The sequence below is a fragment of the Oncorhynchus mykiss genome, chromosome 15 (assembly GCF_057628025.1).
Source record: "Oncorhynchus mykiss isolate SJ-2025 chromosome 15, ASM5762802v1, whole genome shotgun sequence".
Classification (NCBI taxonomy): domain Eukaryota; kingdom Metazoa; phylum Chordata; class Actinopteri; order Salmoniformes; family Salmonidae; genus Oncorhynchus; species Oncorhynchus mykiss.
Genome location: NC_143036.1, coordinates 32,876,793 through 32,896,708, shown reverse-complemented (window position 1 = coordinate 32,896,708; position 19,916 = coordinate 32,876,793). Strand labels below are relative to the sequence as shown.

The 19,916-nt window shown below is 40.6% G+C and overlaps 1 protein-coding gene across 6 annotated transcripts in view; it reads left to right on the top strand.

Annotated features, from left to right (window-relative positions):
• sugct (succinyl-CoA:glutarate-CoA transferase) overlaps positions 1 to 19,916 on the top strand; it is a 162,176-nt gene that overhangs the window by 19,058 nt on the left and 123,202 nt on the right. For all 6 annotated transcript variants that reach the window (XM_021563085.3, XM_021563086.3, XM_021563087.3 and 3 more), the window contains 2 exons: positions 2,742 to 2,833; positions 3,597 to 3,740. In XM_021563085.3, the coding sequence (XP_021418760.1) occupies positions 2,742 to 2,833; positions 3,597 to 3,740 (236 nt within the window). The remainder of the gene's footprint in view (positions 1 to 2,741; positions 2,834 to 3,596; positions 3,741 to 19,916) is intronic.

Here is a 19,916-nt window from a genome sequence, read left to right as displayed (position 1 = left end):
TCAAGGTATAATGTACAGACAAAGGTAAGGTAGGATGTGAATACAGTGGAGGTAAACCTAGGTATTGAGTGATGAAGAGAGAGATATTGTCTCTAGAAACATCATTGAAACCAGGAGATGTCATTGCATGTGTGGGTGGTGGAACTAATAGGTTGGATAAGGTATAATGAGCAGGACTAGAGGCTCTACAGTGAAATAAGCCAATAAACACTAACCAGAACAGCAATGGACAAGGCATATTGACATTAAGGAAAGGCATGCTCAGTCGAGTGATCAAAAGGGTCCAGTGAGTGGAGAGGTTGGTTGGGGGTCACGGCGATTTAGACAGCTAAATCGGTAGCAAGCTAGCATAGGAGCAAGCTATCATAGGATGGAGGTCTGTTATTAGCCAACTCTTGCGTTCCGTCAGTAGATTAGTGGGTTTCCGTGTGGTAGAGGGGATTAATCCAAATCACACAACAACAACAAAAATAAAAACAATAGATATAGTTATAGAGGCCCAAGAAGAAAAATAAATAAATAAAAAATAAAATAAAATAAAAATTGTCCGATTGTCTATTCAGATAGCACCCAATAAGATAGCCAACGGCTAGCAGGCCGCAGATGGGCGCCCAGGCAACGTTGCGCCGGAGGAGACAGCCGGACAATTCCCGTAGACAACGTCGGCAGTCCAGCTGTGAAGGCCCGGTGGGGCTCTGCGTAGGCAGCAAAACGGGTCCGGATAGGTGACTGCAGCCCAGGAGTGATTGATGGAACTCTTCAGCTGGCTAGCTCCGGAACAATTGATGTTAGCTCCGGAATCGACGAAAGCCGATAGTCACACGGATAGCAGCTAGCTAGCTGTGAGATCTAGGTATGGATGTCCAGAGCCAGCGGCCGAAATCCGGTATGTTCCGTTCCGAGCCGCGCTGCGCAGCACCGCGCCGTACAAAACTGGCGATAGATTCTCGAGCCAAAGGACAGCCGATGACCACAAACCGTGGTTAGCTGAGTACTAACGATTAGCCAGTAAATAAGCTAACTAGCTTCTGAACCAGCTTCAGAGTAGCTTCTGGACCAGCTTCTGGCTAGCTCCCGGCTAGCTTCTGGCTAATTTCTGGCTAGCCTCTCGGAGGATTACAGATCTGAGGTAAATAATACTTTTTTATATAAATATAAATTGGTGAAGCGGATTGCAGGAGAGTGTTCTGAAGATGAGTTTTTGGAAAATTAAAAATGTATGTGAAAAAAAAGTTGTAAATATATCTATATACGGGACAGGACGAGGACAAAAATACGTCTGAACTGCTATGCCATCTTGGGAAAGAATGTCTGAAGCTCATGTGATTTCCAAATTTCTGTGTCAGGCAGAGAGAAATGCAAGATAACGTTTTACTCGTCTGTTCTGGGGGAATAGAAAAACATGCATTTTGTCTCTGTAGGAATTTATATTTATTTACCCCCCCAGACTTCTTGAAGGTATATTCCGCTATATGACGTCTCTACTGTATCTATCTTTTTAAAATAATTTCATAAAACATTTTAAAGGTATAAGACAAATAATCCGTCATGTCATGAACCCTCTGTTTGAAATAATATTTGTAAAGGATTCAAAGGGTGAAAATACTTTTTCATTCACATGAATATTTCATATAATTTTTTTTTTTGATACTCAAGGTTTTTATAGAAAAAAATAATCATTTGTATCATGTATTTGAGCCTGTGCTGTGCCAATCCAGTAAGTCTTATCCAAATATGGACTACTGCTCCCAAGTTTTCTGTAGATATAAGGGTTTACTAGTCTATTCTTTATGGCCCTCTCTATACTTCCCGGAATAGCAAATATTGGTTAAAATCACTCTAAGGCTGTCAGCTCAAGATTATATTTGCCCAGTGTTGACACGGGACAACAAAGTTGCAATTGTGTTTGCTTTATGTAAAGGGGTTAATTATTTAGTGTGACTTTTCATAGGGGTTAATACCATGCTGCTGCTGTATAGTACAGAGGGGTTAGATGGTTTGTGTGTGTTTCACATTGGGGTAAAATATTTCTGCCATGGTATAGAGGTGGAAAGGTTTCGTGCTGAGGCTACGATGTGACCTTTTTGGGGGCAACCCAACCAAATTCACATAGACATGTGAGTTATAGATCTGTCATTATCATTGAAAGCAAGTCTAAGAAGCGGTAGATCTGTTCTATGTGTGCTATTTCTATGCTTCTAGTTATTAGTGGCAATATGTAACTTTTTGGGAGATGCTGACCAAATGCACATAGAAATGTAAGTATATATTCATTCTTAAGTTTTGTTTTCACTTCCTTTTATTTTCGGTTTTGTACACCAGGTTATGGAAAATATATCTTTCACAGCGGTTTTGATGGTACAATGATTATCTACTATTTACTTGCTTATTTTGTCACTGAAATTAGGTGAACTATTAAAAGTTTTGGCAACCAAGAAATGGCAGAGTGATTTCTGCATAGTATACTTTAATAACCCATCACTTGTTAGAGTGCTTCTGGCTTAATCTATGAGCATGATCAGTTGGCTCTGGGATTCGAACTAGCGACCTTTTGGTTACTGGCCCAACGCTCTTAACCCCTAGGCTATCTGCCACCCTAATATTTGTAGAATTAAGCAATAAGGCGTGAGGTGCATGATTTATTGTAAATATTCCATGGCCTAGGGGTGTTCTTAAGCATGAAGCCAAAGTCCTGCTATGGGAAGGTTATAAAGTGTGTGTGTGTGTGTGTTGGTTCCAAGGCTATGGACAAACTGGGCCGCTGTCCCAGCGACCAGGGTATGACTCAATCGCCTCTGCTGTCTCTGGCATGATGCACATCACTGGCCCTGAGGTGAATATGTTTCTCTCCCCGATATATACACAGTGTACAAAACATTAGGAATACCCTCCTAATATTGAGTTGCACCCCTTTTCCCCCCTAGACACAGCCTCAATTTGTTTGGGCATGGACTCTACAAGGTGTCGAAAGTGTTCCACAGGGATGCTGGCCCATGCTGACTCCAATGCTTTCCACAGTTGTGTCAAGTTGGCTGGATGTCCTTTGGGTGGTGGAGCAATCTTGATTCATGCGGTAAACTGTTGAGCATTAAAAACCCAGCAGCGTTGCCGCTCTTGACACAAACCGGTGCGCCTGTCACCAACTACCATACCCCATTCAAAGGCACATTTGTTGTTTTGCCCATTCACCATCTGAATGGCACACATACACAATCCATGTATGAGTTGTTTCAAGGCTTCAAAATTATTCTTCAACCTGTCTCCTCTTCATCTACACTGATTTAAAGTGGATTTAACAAGTGACATCAGTAATGCTGACCTGGTCAGTCTATGTCATGGAAAGAACAGGTGTTCTTAATGTTTTGTATGCTCGCTGTACATTGTTTTCAACATACATATTTTACTTTTTACTTTGACATACGTGACTACATTGTTTATTTATAAAGTAATTATAACTCGGCGTGTCCTCACCTGGGATTTTAACTCACAACTCATCCATACGAAGATTTATACATTCACTACTGTAAGTTGCTTTGGATGGAAGTCTGCTTAATGGTTTCTCAATAAAAAAATGTTTTACTTGCTCTGTTGCGCAGGATGGGGACCCAGTTAGGCCGGGCGTCGCAATGACTGACCTGGCCACAGGACTCTACGCCCACGGAGCCATCATGGCCGCCCTGCTGCAGTGTCACAGGACAGGAAGGGGTGTTCACATTGACTGCAACCTGCTTTCCACCCAGGTAACTCACGTTTACCACCAGTCTGGTTGAATCCAGTCCCTTAATAATATAATACTCTTGGAAAGAAGATTTCTGCCTAAATAGACATACACAAAAGTAATAACTTGTAATGCTGCATAGTTTTAGAAAGGTCTGGAACTCACCTTTCTGGTAAAAATAGTTATAAATTGCTGAGGTGCACTCACTTTTGAAGACTAGCTCAAGGACAAACAAATATGATAAAAATATGAAAAATCACATGATTTTTTCCCCTATTCAGTCAGTGGGGCAATAGAGCTTGAAATGACTGAAATGTTTTCTAAATATAGTAACAATCAAATTATAAATGACTTACTGTAATATTTCACCTTTCGTATTACTGTAAAATAAATATGATCATATTTAGTGACAGTACAATATTGGCACTTTCATTTAACTTGACGACAGAGACTGTAATGCCAAACGTCTCCTGAGCGGCACTGAGACACCATTCAAATGTGTGCAGACTCGTTACAACTTAAGCTTTAAGCACAAAGTGATTTCAGCCATCTGTGACCAAGAGACGGATGATGTGCAAGTATTTCTACCTGCACATCATCATCTGCACATCTATCACTCCAGTGTTAATGCTAAATTGTAATATTTCGACACTATGACCTATTTATTGCCTTGCCTCCCTAATCTTACTACATTTGCACACACTGTATATATATATATATTTTTCTTGTGTTATTGACTGTACGTTTGTTTATTCTATGTGTAACTGTGTTGTTTTTTTGTCACACTGCTTCGCTTTATCTTGGCCAGGTCGCAGTTGTAAATTAGAACTTGTTCTCAACTAGCCGACCTGGTTATATAAAGGTGAAATATAAAGGTGAAATAAGAGAAAGTTACAGAAGCCCAATGCAAAAAAAAAAAAAAAAACTTACTCTTGGAATTATCTTTTTTGAACAACTTAGTATCTCGCTTGAACGGCTTAGTATCTGGTTCGAATGACTAAGTCATTTGAACAACTTAATTGTTCTTTTGTCTAATTAGATCTAATTTGTTATGCAGGTGTTTATTTAAAAAAAAAAATCTGTTTGAATTATGCTCTGCTCCACTTTCCCACTTACAAACTCTGCCAGTCAAAGCAGCCCTGCTTTAGGCTATCAAAGAACTGTCAATGAATAATCATATCAGTGTATGGAATACGTTAATTAATGGCTGCAGCAATCATTACATGGTTTGACAAGCTGCATAACAAAATTATTATTAGACAAAACAACAATTAAGTTGTTCAAACGAGATGACTTAGTATCTTTTATATATTATATATTCTATTTTTAACTAAGTTGTTCAAACAAGATACTAAGTTATTCAAATGAGAATTCCAATAGTATATTTGTATTTTTTTTTTGGCTTTTGATTTCAGGGCTTCTGTGAATGGGATATTTGTTTCAATTCTACAAATGTATTTTGTGTGTTTTCTTTTTGAGAGCTATAAATCTGCCTGAGAACATCCCAGCAAAATGAAATGACTACACTCTCCCATTTCATATGCACTATTGCAAGCACAGCTGTGAGTTTCGCCGGCATGATCCCTTAAAATAGCACATTTGAATCGTGACAACCAGCGCTTTTAAGGAACAACACAACAGTAGAGGTAGTATGCATGGAAGTAATTGACTGTATTTACAGTGCCTTCAGAAAAGATTCACACCCCTTGACATTTTCCACATTTTGTGTTACAGCCTGAATTTAAAATGGTTTAAATTTAGATTTTTTTTGCATGGACTTTACTCTGTGTGCAATAAGTGTTTTTAACATGATTTTTGAACGACTACCTCATCTCTGTACCTCACACATATACAATAATCTTTAAGATTCTCAGTCGAGCAGTGAATTTCAAACACTGATTCAACCACAAAGACAGGGAGGTTTTCCAATTCCTCGCAAATAGGGGTAGCTATTGGTACTACAAATATTTCCTAACTCAGTTGCTGGAGAGGAAGGAAATCACTCAGGGATGTCACCATGAGGCCAACGGTGACTTTAAAACAGTTGCAGAGTGTAATGGCTGTGATAGGAGAAAACTGAGTATGGATCAACAACACTGTAGTTTCTCCACAATACTAACATGATTGACAGAGTGAAAACAAGGAAGCCTGTACAGAATAAAATCAATTCTAAACATCCAACAAGGTACAGATAGTCTCTAAGGTGCAGCTAGGATTAGCTGTTCAGCAGTCTGATGGCCTGGTGGTAGAAGTTGTCTTGGAGCCTGTTGGTCCGAGACCCAATGCACCGATACAGTCCGTGGCTCGGAAGACTGGAGTCCTTGTCGATCTTTTGGGCCTTCCTCGCCTGGTGTAGATGTACTGGAAGCCAGACAGCTCACCCCCAGTGATGTATTAGGCCGTCCGCACCACCCTCTGTAGAGCCTTCCATTTGAGGGCGGTGCTGTTGCCGTACCAGGAAATGATGCAGTCGGTCGAGATGATCTCGATTGTGCATCTGTCGAACTTCTTGAGGATCCAAGGGCCCATGCTGGATTTCTTCAGTTTCTGTTGCACCTTCTTCACCACAGAGAAGCATTTATCTTGGCACCACTCTGCCAGGGCCCTTCCTGTTGGCTGTCCCGACATTGTCGGCGATCAGACCGACTACAGTCATGTCTGCAAACTTAATGATGGTGTTTGAGTCGTGCATGGCCACGCAGTCGTGGGTGTGCAGGTGTCACGAACCTCGCCGAAGATGGTGCCTCTTCCTGTTCGGGCGGTGCTCGGCGGTCGTCGTCGCCGGCCTATTAGCTGCCATCGATTCCCTTTCCGTTTGTTTTGGTTATTGGGTAATTGGGTACACCTGTTTTGTATTAGGGTTTGTTTGCTGGGTATTTGTGCGGGCTTGTTTTTTGTTACGCTGTGTTTGATGGTGTGATTATTTTGTGTCTTTATTCTCCGGACTATTTTTGTCCTGTTGTTTGGACTGGCAATTTATATGAATAAATTTGACAAACGACTGAACCCTGCTCTCTGCGCCTGATTCCACCCACCACTCCTAGTTGATCGTAACAGCAGGGAGTAGGGTTGAATATTTTCCCTGTATTTTACAAATGTTCCATCCATAGAAGAAATCACTTTTCTCCCAGGTAACCCGGTATTTCTCCCCAAAACCAGAAGTGTCATTCAAAAGCATTTTAAAGCATATAAATAGGCATATGTCTGGATTAGTTTCGAGCTTTGATCGAAAGTTCAAGCCTGATGCTATCTGAGCATGGTGAGCCATACATTAAATAAAACATTTTAACACTACATTAAAGATATTTAATGAGCTCATGCCCAAAAAAGCCCAAATGATTGTGCCGTTATCCAATACATACAGTGCCTTCGGAAAGTATTCAGACCTCTTGACTTTTTCCACATTTTGTTATGTTACAGCCTTATTATAAAATTGATTAAATTGTTATTTTTCCTATTCAATCTACACACAATACCCCATAATGACAAAGCCAAAACAGGTTTTTAGACATTTTTGTGAATGTATTAAAAATTGAAAACGGAATAATCACAGTTTACATAAGTATTCAAGCCCTTTACTCAGTACTTTGTTAAAGCACCTTTGACAGCAATTACAGCCTCTAGTCTTCTTGGGTATGACTCTACAAGCTTGGCACACCTGTATTTGGGGAGTTTCTCCCATTATTTTTCTACAGACACTCTCAAGTTCTGTCAGGTTGGATGGGGAGCGTCACTGCACAGCTATATTCAGGTCTCTCCAGAGATGTTCGATTGGGTTCAAGTCCGGGCTTTGGCTGTGCCACTCAAGGACATTCAGAGACTTGTCCCGAAGCCACTCCTGTGTTATCTTCGCTGAGTGATTAGGGTCGTTGTCCTGTTGGAAGGTGAACCTTCACCCCAGTCTGTGGTCCTGAGTGCCATGGAGCAGGTTTTCATCAAGGATCTCGCTGTACTTTGCTCCGTTCATCTTCCCTCAATCCTGACTAGTCTCCCAGTTCATACCGCTGTAAAACATCTCCACAGCATGATGCTGCCACCACCATACTTCATCGTAAGTATGGTGCCGAGTTTACTCCAGGCGTGACGCTTGGCAGTCAGGCCAAAGAGTTCAATATTGGTTTCATCAGACCAGAGAATCTTGTTTCTCATAGTCTGTGTCCTTTTAGGTGTCTTTTGGCGATCTCCAAGCATGCTGTCATGTGCCTTTTTACAGAGGAGTTGCTTCTCTGGCTACTCTGCCATAAAGGCCTGATTTGGTGGAGTGCTGCAGACGGTTGTCCTTCTGGAAGGTTCTCCCATCTCCTCAGAGGAACTCTGGAGTTCTGTCAGAGTGACCTGGTTCTTGGTCACCTCCTTGACCAAGGCCCTTCTCACCTGATTGCTCAGTTTGGCCAGGGGATGGAGACCACTGTGTTCTTGGGCATCTACAATGTTGCGGAAAGTTTTGGTACCCTTCCCCAAATCTGTGCATTGACACAATCCTGTCTAGTTGATCTGCTGACAATTCCTTCGCCCTCATTGCTCTTTTGCTCTGACATGCACTGTCAACTGTGGGACCTTATATAGACAGGTGTGTGCCTTTCCAAATCATGTCCAATCAATTTCAATTTACCATAGGTGGACTCCAATCAAGTTGTAGAAACATCTCAAGGATGATCAATGGAAACAAAATGCGACTGAGCTCAATTTCAAGTCTCATATAAAAGGGTCTCAATACTCATGTAACTATTTGTTTTTTTTTTGTAATAAATTTGCAAAAATGTCTTAACCTGTTTTAGCTTTTTACATTATGGGGTATCATTTGTAGAATGATGAATTAAAAATATATTTTAGAATAAGGCTGTAATGTGGAAAAGGGGTGTAGACAGCCGTGATACAAACTGATGAGAATTCTCTCGTGAGATAATGTGGTCAGCATTTGATCGTGATGTGTTCCAGGTCGGGAGAACAGAAAGTCTTAAGGGTTTTTACAATACTACAATCACACCATGAGTTGTTGATTATGAAACATACCCCTCCTTTGCTCTTGGTGGAATGAATCCATTCCCGCTAAGAATATAATTTGAGCCACAAGACCAAAGAAGAAAGCGATACTTGGGAACATGCATAAATAATCTCTGAATGACTGTGTAAGCAAATCTTTTTTTGCTGTCTGACCATATGCTGTTTTATTTTATTGGATGTTTAAGAGATCAAGTAAATTTGTCACATGCGCCAAATACAATAGGACCTTACAGTGAAATGCTTACTTACAAGCCCTTAACCAACAATTCAGTTTTAAGAAAAATACCCAAAAGAGTCAATGTGCGTGGGCATAGAAGCCTCATGGACCTAGACTTGGCACTCTGGTACCGCTTGCCGTGCGGTAGCAGAGAGAACAGTCTATGACTAGGGTGGCTGGAATCTTTGACAATTTTTAGGGCCTTCCTCTGACATCGCCTGGTATAGAGCCTTTGGATGTCAGGAAGCTTGGCCCTAGTGATGTACTGGGCTATACACACTACCCTCTGTAGGGTAAAAGCCGATACCGATTTATTGGAGGTCCAAAAAAAGCCGAAACCGATTAATCTGACAATTATTTAAAAAAATAATAATACAAATTTTAAAAATGTATTTTTTGTTGTTTGTTTGTAACAATAAGAATTACAACAATACTGAATTAACACTTTTTTATTTTAACTTAATATAATACATCAATCAAATCCATTTATCCTCAAATAAATAATGAAACATGTTCAATTGGGTTGAAATAATGCAAAAACAAAGTGTTGGAGAAAAGTAAAAGTGCAGTATGTGCCATGTAAAAAAGCTAACGTTTTAGTTTCTTGCTCAGAACATGAGAACATATGAAAGCTGGTGGTTCCTTTTAACATAAGTCTTCAAAATTCCCAGGTAAAACATTTTAGGTTGAGGTTATTATAGGAATTATAGGACTATTTCTCTCTATACCATTTGTATTTAATATACCTTTGACTATTGGAAGTTCTGATAGGCACTTTAGTATTGCCAGTGTAACAGTATAGCTTCTATCCCTCTCCTCACCCCTACCTGGGCTCGAACCAGGAACACATCGACAACTGCCACCCTCAAAGCATCGTTACCCATCGCTCCACAAAAGCCGCGGCCCTTGCAGAGCAAGGGGAACAACTACTCTAAGTCTCAGAGCTAGTGATGTTTGAAACGCTATTAGCGCGCACCCCGCTAACTAGCTAACCATTTCACATCGGTTACACCAGCCTAATGTCGGGAGTTGATAGGCTTGAAGTCATAAACAGCGCAATGCTTGAACCACGAAAGCGCAATGCTTGATGCACGAAAGTGCTGTTTGAATGAATGCTTACGAGCCTGCTGTTGCCTACCACCGCTCAGTCAGACTGCTCTACCAAATATCAAATCATAGACCTAATTATAACATAATAACACGCAGAAATATGAGCCTTAGGTCATTAATATGTTCAAATCCAGAAACTATAATTTCGAAAATAAAACGTTTATTCTTTCAGTGAAATACTGAACCGTTCCGTATTTTATTTAACGGGTGGCATCCATAAGTCTAAATATTCCTGTTACATTGCACAACCTTCAATGTTATGTCTTAATTACGTAAAATTCTGGCAAATTAGTTCGCAACGAGCCAGGCGGCCCAAACTGTTGCATATACCCTGACTCCGCGTACAATTAACGCAAGAGAAGTGACACAATTTCCCTAGTTTAATATTGCCTGCTAACATGAATTTCTTTGAACTAGATATGCAGGTTTAAAAATATATACTTCTGCGTATTGATTTTAAGAAAGGCATTGATGTTTATGGTTAGGTACATTTGTGCACCGATTTGCACACGCTTTTGTTAAATCATCCCCCGGTTGGCGAAGTTGGCTGTCTTTGTTAGGAAGAAATAGTCATCACAGTTCGAAACGAGCCAGGCGGCCCAAACTGCTGCATATACCCTGACTCTGTTAAATGAAATTCACATCAAATCAAAGTTTATTTGTCACGTGCGCCGAATACAACAGGTGTAAACCTTACAGTGAAATGCTTACTTACAGACTCTAACCAATGGTGCAAAGCCTTTTTGTCCTAGACTTGGCACTCCGGTACCGCTTGCCATGCGGTAGTAGAGAGAACAGTCTATGACTGGGTGGCTGGGGTCTTTGACAATTTTTAGGGCCTTCCTCTGACACTGCCTGGTGTAGAGGTCCTGGATGGCAGGCAGCTTTGCCCCAGTGATGTACTGGGCCATCCGCACTACCCTCTGAAGTGCCTTGCGGTCGGAGGCCGAGCAATTGCCGTACCACGCAGTGATGCAACCGGTCAGGATGCTCTCGATGTTGCAGCTGTAGAACCTTTTTAGGATCTCAGGACCCATGCCAAATCATTTTAGTTTCCCGAGGGGGAAAGGCTTTGTTATGCCCTCTTCACGACTGTCTTGGTGTGTTTGGACCAATCTAGTTTGTTGGACACCAAGGAATTTTAAGCTCTCAACCTGCTCCAATCCAGCCCCAGTCAATGAACATCATTCTCACATAGACGTTCCTTTTGTCCAGGTGGGAAAGGGCAGTGTGGAGTGCAATAGAGATTGCATTATTTGTGGATCTGTTTGGGTGGTATGCAAATTGGAGTGGGTCTAGGGTTTCTGGGTTAATGGTGTTGATGTGAGCCATTACCACCCTTTCAAAGCACTTTATGGCTAAGGACGTGAGTGCTACAGGTCTGTAGTCATTTAGGCAGGTTGCATTTGTGTTCTTGGGCACAGGGACTATGGTGGTCTGCTTGAAGCATGTTGGTATTACAGACTCAACCAGGGACATGTTGAAAATTTCAGTGAAGACACCCGCCAGTTGGTCAGCACATGCCCGGAGCACACGTCCTGGTAATCCGTCTGGCCCCACAGCCTTGTGTATGTTGACCTGTTTAAAGATCTTACTCACGTCGGTTACGGAGAGCGTGATCACACAGTCATCCGGAACAGATGATGCTCTCATGCATGCCTCAGTGTTGCTTGTCACGAAGCGAGCATAGAAGTGATTTAGCTTGTCTGGCAGGCTCGTGTCACTGGGCAGCTCGTGGCTGTGCTTCCATTTGTTGTCTGTAATAATTTGCAAGCCCTGCCACATCCGACTAGCGTCGGAGCCGGTGTAGTATGATTCAATCTTAGTCCTGTATTGACACTTTGCCTGTTTGATGGTTCGTCGAAGGGTATAGCGGGATTTCTTGTAAGCTTCCGGGTTAGAGTCCTGCTCCTTGAAAGCGGCAGCTCTACCCTTTATCTCAGTGCAGATGTTGCCGTAATCCATGGCTTCTGGTTGAGGTATGTACATACTGTCACTGTGGGGATGACGTCATCGATGCACTTATTGATGATACCATTGACTGATGTGGTGTACTCCTTAATGCCATCGGAAGAATCCCGGAACATATTCCAGTCTGTGCTAGCAAAATAGTCCTGGAGCTTAGCATCTGCTTCATCTGACCACTTTTTTTATTGACCGAGTCACAGGTGCTTCCTGCTTTTAACATTACAGCTTATCATGAGATACTCTACCTCAGGCAAGCAAAACCTTGAGACTTCCTTAGATATCATGCACCAGCTGTTTTATCCTGCTGATAGTGTATAACCCGCCAGCTGTATGTTATTCATGTCGTCGTTCAGCCACGACTGTGAAACATAAGATATTACATTTTTTAATGTCCTGTTGGTAGGCTATATGTGCTTGTATTTCGTCCACTTTATTATTCAGCGATTGTACGTTGGCCAATAGTACTGATGGCAAAGCAGATTAGCTACTCATCGCCAGATCATCACAAGGCACCCCAATCTCCTTCCGCGATACCTTCATCTCTTTCTCCTGCGAATGACGGGGATGAGGGCCGTTCGGGTGTCTGTTGTAAATCCCTCTCGTCGACTCATTAAAGAATAATTCTTCATCCAATTCAAGGTGAGTAATTGCTGTTCTGATGTCCAGAAGCTATTTTCGGTCATAAGAGACAGTAGCAGTAACGTAATGTACAAAATAAGTTAGAAACAATGTGAAAAAACAAACAAAATAGCACTGTTGGTTAAAAGCGCATAAAACTGCAGCAATCCCCTTCCCCTCTTCAGTCTGACCTAACACTTTCTATTTTCTGAACTGTGTCGGATGTCCTCAAAGGTGCTACACATAGCGATGTTGACGGTACCTACGCTATTCAGTGCTTGTTTTCTCACAAACTGAAATTGAGCAAACTGCAGATTTTTAACAACCAGGAAATTAGCCATTTCCACTAGATAACACAGCCACAAAGTCAGAACGCTTTCTCAGTTTTACAACTGTTGCTCCGGTGTGAGAAATTAATAGACAAATATTACAGCTTAATCACAACACTGGCGGATAAGTAATACTGTGAAACACTGTCATTCCACTGTTAATGAAATAAAGTTATGGACATTTTCTGTAATTACAATGCAAAAAAAAAAAAAATGTGTTGGTGCTTTTAACTTTTAGTTTGATAACTATTCAGTTAGGAAATGTGCTATGATGTATTTCTTGAAGAAACAAATATTTTGTAGTAAATAAATTAATTATATTTTGTGAATATTTTTATACAAAATACATGGTATATTTCTCCCCACAGCCAGCAGCAACATTAAGCAACATTAAGCTGCTCTTAAGCAGCTACACAGTAAGATTTGGCCATGCACAACCTTTGTTCCACCGTATTGATAGTGCCCACAATCTTTCTGGTCCTATAGTTTCTGAGCAAAACTTTGGTTTTGCTGTTAGGATGACTGTCCATTAGACCCAGTCGCCACAATGCCTGAGATCTGAAAACACTCAGCATACACTAGACCTGATTCAGTGACTATCAATAGAGATTCTGTCTCCTGTTGAGAATGGAGACCAGACCATTCCGGCGCCAAGAACGTAATTCCATTTAAATCAATGGAGTGTGAAGAACGTCCGCGTTTACATGTCGGCCCGGCACTTGTGTCTCTCCTGACAGCATGTTGCCGTGATCTCTCAGACAGGACGAGTTCAAAGCTGGATCATGTTAGGCTCCTTGGCTGCGTATTAATCTGAGGGATGACACTGTTGCTTTAGGAGAATGGTTTATGTCGTGCTCTCGTTTCTCTCACATCGTAACATGGGACCCATGTGACAATTAAGCTCCACTCGGGTACATTGATAAGGCATGCAGAGTAATCGGTCTAAGAAGCAGGCCTTGTTTAAATAGAACTTGGTGCTTTTTAAAATTTCACAAGATGGATCGATTTAATGTAGGCTTAACTGACAGGCAATCAGTGAACTAATTATTCAACTGTCTTGACATTGCTGCAGGGTATCGGTGGATATTCGTTTTTTGTAGCACTTTGATGGCTAAGGTTGGTGTACCCTGGAGGCCCCACTGAAGTTAAGGATCCCCATCCTTCGAATGCGAGCGGTGTCACTTGCACTACTAGGCAAAGAGGACATTTGAGATTTACTGAATCCTTTACAAATAAATGTCCTCCTGGAACAGTATGAGAGCACATCGTATCATCTTCGTGAAAAATATCTCTATTTTCCTCCCACCAACGCCTGAAACATTCCAGTGTAACCTTTTCTATTGTCTTATCGTGGCAGGTCGAGGGAAAAGTAAAGCTCAACAAATATTTGCGAGGCTGTTTTCTGCAGATCGCAGTTGGATTGAACCAAAATACACAAATTTAAGGGGTTCTTAGGGAACTAACCCTAATTCACCCCTTTCTCACAGCAGATCTGATGTCCTTGTTCTGTGCCATACATCACTTGGCCAGGGACTGTTAAGTCATACAATGCATTCAAAGTATTCACACAAATGAATTAAAAATGAAACTCTGAAATGTCTTGAGTCAAGTATTCAACCCCTTTGTTATGGCAAGCCTAAATAAGTTCAGCTGTAAACATTTGCTTTTTAACAAGTCGCATAATAAGTTACATGGACTCAATCTCTGTTCAATAATAATGTTGAACATTATTTTAGATTGACTACTTCATCTCTGTACCGCACACATACGATTAACCTAAAGGTCCCTCAGTCAAGCAGTGAATTTCAAACACAGAATCAACCATAAAAACCAGGGAGATTTTCCAATGTTCGTCAATGGGTAAAAATAAAAATACATTAAATATTCCTTTGAGCATGGTGAAGTTATTAATTACACTTTGGATGCTGTATCAATACACCCAGTCACTACAAAGGTACAGGCCACCTTCCTAACTCAGTTGCCAGAGAGGAAGGAAACTGCTCATGGATTTTGCCACGAGACACGTTAGAGTTGAATGGCTGTGATAAAACTGAGGATGGATCAACATTGTAGTTACTCCACAATACTAACCTAAATGACAGATTGAAAAGGAAGCCTATACATAATACAAATATTCCAAAACATGCATCCTGTTTTGAAACAAGGCACTAAAGTAAAACTGCAAACAACGTGGCAAAGAAATTGACTTTGAGGCCTGAATACAAAGCGTTATGTTTGGGGAAAACACAACACTCTGAGTACCACTCTTAATATTTTCTAGCATGGTGGTGGCTGCATCATGTTATGGGTATTTTTTTAACCTTTATTTATGCTTGTCATTGGCAAGCACGAGGGAGTTTTTTTTTTGGCGTGAAAAGAAACGGAATAGAGCTAAGCACAGGAAAAATCGTAGAGGTAAACCTTGTCTGCTTTCCAATAGACACTGGGAGACATTCACCTTTCAGCAGGACAGTAACCTAAAAAAAATGCCAAATCTAGACTGGATTTGCTTAGCAAGACGACATTGAATGTTCCTGAGTGGCTTAGTTACAGTTTTGACATAAATTGGCTTGAAAATCTATGGCAATACTTTAAAATTGCTGTCTACAACAACTTGACAGAGCTTGAAGAATTATTTAAAATAATAATGTGCAAATATTGTACAATCCAGATGTGTACAGCTCTTAGAGACTTACCCAGAAAGACTCACAGCTGTAATCACTGCCAAATGGGATTCTAACATGTATTGACTCAGGGGTGTGATTTACTTATGTAAATGAGATATTTCTGTATTTCATTTTCAATAGATTTGCCTCAAAAATATAAAAACATTCTTTCACTTTGTCATTATGGGGTATTGTGTGTCGATGGGGGAGAAAAAGTATACATTTAATCCATTTGAATTCAGGCTGTAACAACAATATGGAATAAGTGAAGGGTTGTGAATACTTTCTGAAGGCCCTGTACATCTCTACATCAACAGTAGGTTTTCCACGTAATACACTTCTGAGTTACAAGATAAGGAGGTACATATACATCAAATGCAGGTATCAGATTAAGTTCATATACAGTGCCTTGCGAAAGTATTCGGCCCCTTGAACTTTGCGACCTTTTGCCACATTTCAGGCTTCAGGCTTCCCTGTCCCTGCTGAAGAAAAGCAGGCCCAAACCATGATGCTGCCACCACCATGTTTGACAGTGGGGATGGTGTGTTCAGCTGTGTTGCTTTTACGCCAAACATAACGTTTTGCATTGTTGCCAAAAAGTTCAATTTTGGTTTCATCTGACCAGAGCACCTTCTTCCACATGTTTGGTGTGTCTCCCAGGTGGCTTGTGGCAAACTTTAAACGACACTTTTTATGGATATCTTTAAGAAATGGCTTTCTTCTTGCCACTCTTCCATAAAGGCCAGATTTGTGCAATATACGACTGATTGTTGTCCTATGGACAGAGTCTCCCACCTCAGCTGTAGATCTCTGCAGTTCATCCAGAGTGATCATGGGCCTCTTGGCTGCATCTCTGATCAGTCTTCTCCTTGTATGAGCTGAAAGTTTAGAGGGACGGCCAGGTCTTGGTAGATTTGCAGTGGTCTGATACTCCTTCCATTTCAATATTATCGCTTGCACAGTGCTCCTTGGGATGTTTAAAGCTTAGGAAATCTTTTTGTATCCAAATCCGGCTTTAAACTTCTTCACAACAGTATCTCGGACCTGCCTGGTGTGTTCCTTGTTCTTCATGATGCTCTCTGCGCTTTTGACGGACCTCTGAGACTATCACAGTGCAGGTGCATTTATACGGAGACTTGATTACACCACAGGTGGATTGTATTTATCATCATTAGTCATTTAGGTCAACATTGGATCATTCAGAGATCCTCACTGAACTTCTGGAGAGAGTTTGCTGCACTGAAAGTAAAGGGGCTGAATAATTTTGCATGCCCAATTTTTCAGTTTTTGATTTGTTAAAAAAGTTTGAAATATCCAATAAATGTCGTTCCACTTCATGATTGTGTCCCACTTGTTGTTGATTCTTTACAAACAAATACAGTTTTATATCTTTATGTTTGAAGCCTGAAATGTGGCAAAAGGTCGCAAAGTTCAAGGGGGCCGAATACTTTCGCAAGGCACTGTATGTGCGCTAGGGAGTGCAGCTTTCAAGCAATCAGTGTCATAGAATCATAAATTGGCTATCTACCCACAGTATAAAAACTGCAGTATGCCTCATCTGCATAACAGGTGATTAAAATGGATGGTATTGTTTTCTAAATAGTTTTCAGCTTTTATGAATACATAAAAATGGGCTATTATTTAAAAATATTTTGTTTTGAACTCTTACATTTCAACAGTGTACATTTCAATTTTCAAAGCTGCATTTAGATTTAAACAATTTGTTCCTGCTGAATTTTTTGGGATTTTGACTCTGATTGTTGATTCCCATAATTTGGGGCTTTGATTATTTACAGGAATCTATGTTAGAGAGTTGACTTGAATTGCCCATTCTCGCTTGTGAGCCTTCATATTGTATCAGACCATGTTGCAGAAATAACCGTTCAGACTCTGTGTCCTTGGATGATACAAATTCCCACAAAGGATGTGGTTTTGGGAGGTAGCTCCAATAATACAATTGTTTGTATCCCTATGTTTTGGGTCAGGGAGTTCTTCCTTGGAAGTTTTTATCCACCCTTCATACATTTCTAAATGTATGGTGTTGTGTGTGGATTGTGGTCGATGCATAAAGTCACATCTGAGGCTTTTAGGTCATGGTTGCTGTGGTCGACCCCTGGGCTGCCAGAGATAAATATATTACCCATCCCCTCCATGTCCAATTGTGCATTCCTACTGATGTCTTGTGGCCACAGTAATCTAACCTCTGAGCAATTTGATGGTGGCTGGACACAAATGAGCATAAAGGGATGGCCAATCCAGATGACCTTTTATTCCCAATCCTTTGGCTAAAAGGGTTGCGAGATGCATAATTATCAAACATATTTTTAAAACCTTTTTTTTTTAAATCATTTTTTTGCAACATTTCCACCTGCATGTAGCGCGAACTGTCAACTACATACCAGTAGTAGCAAAGGATTGGAAATCCAAGAGAGAACGTTTTAGAACGCAGCGTGATACTGCAAATTACCCTTTTTTTCCCGTGACTAGTCGGTCGAACTGTTGTTTTGTGTACAACTTTGTATATTATGATAGGTTCCCATTCTTGATAGCAAAAATGTTAGCAATACAATTTTGGATCATTATATGAAGGTTAGAAGCAGTACTAAGACATTTCAGGTTGTTCTAAGCAGTGTCTTAAAAAATAAAATGACATTTAAGTTATGGCTAAAATATTACTTATTGCTCCTTTTAATATATATGCATTATATAACTTTTGCATGTATATATAGTGTATTTCCAAATTGAAATGAGACACTTCTGCAATTGGCTATCAGAGTTCGGTGTATATTAACCAGCGGGTTAAATTTGCCATATAACATCTTTTTAATTATGTGATTTTCTGGTTGTTAACGGATTTTGTGGTTGAGAAGAAGATGTTTTCCTAAAAATACAAACAAATATTATCCAACCATTGTTCAACCTGAGCATGACGTCATTGCAACCAGTTTACCACTGTTTGTCACAATATCAAGTGGTTCTTTAAAAATCAGAAACAAATCCTTTTGAAATAACATCTGTTAATACTCTGAGGTTAATGTAAGGATGAGCCTTTTACAATCGTGGTTTGGAATAAAGACACGCACATTAAATGTGTAACCATGATTGCAGGATTGGCTTTTTGAGTGCAAACAGTTCTCATGATATGGAGATGTCAGTGCCAAGGCAATGCAGCCTACAATCTGCTCACAATATGGATATTTAATTCTAAGAAACATTTGAACACACATCTGAGCATATTCTTAAGGTTACAGAATCGAGACTTTATTTGATATTGTTCTCCAACCATGTTTTGATTTCTATGGATGGATGCATCAAATAATCCAACTCTATGATTTAAGTAGGAACATGTCATGCAGGATGCTGAACTATGTGGATGCAATGTGAGCAGAGGGACAGTTGGCTCTGGAAGAGCTCTTGTGCGATCTCCCTGACAGGCCTAAGTGGCTGGGAGAGTGAGTGCTGTTCTGGGACCACATTTCTGTTTCAGCCAGTGAGGGTGAACTCTTTATGGCTTACACTTTGTGGGACAATTACAGGACTTGAACCACACCAGCGGATAGTGGAATCGGACCAAAATTGGAACCATTGGAGGACTAAGACTGACCTATCAGAATGGAGCGCAGGCACAGGGAGGGACACAAGCTCAGCTTTTTAAAGGCTTGTTTCTATTTGTCCTCATTGCCTTGACTTCAGTAATTGACTCCCTTGTAGACCATTTTTTAAATTTGGTATCGTCATCATGGCCGCCTTGTGGTTTCTGTCAGGGACATTCATACCCTTCCAATCTAAATTAGGATAGCTCCTGGCAGGCAAGTATCTCAAATAAATACGAGTTAGAATGAATAGCTTAGAGAAGTCGAAAATTAACAGAGCTGAAGTCATGGCTGTCTGAAAAGCGTACAGTAATTTATTCTTCTGCCAAAAAGCAAGTGTGGAGCAAATGATAGGCATTGGAATTGCTACTTGGTTATTGTCCTGTGGATTAGTTTTGCGGTACTTGGCATGAATGACCACCCCCCATCTGAACAAAGTCCCGACACAAGACACAGTATAAAGAATGACTTGAGACATTCTTAAATAGAAGTTAGGATTGTAATGCAATGCTATTCATATGGCATCCACTATTGTCATAATCAATCTTGCTATTATTACCAATTTACACAGATGTTTACACACTTTCAGGTGTGATTGTTTAACTTTGTTGAGAGTCCGTTAAAGAACAAACTATAGAAGTCAAGAAGTTAACCGGTGTTATTTAAACACGAAGAGAGACAGTATGTTCCAAA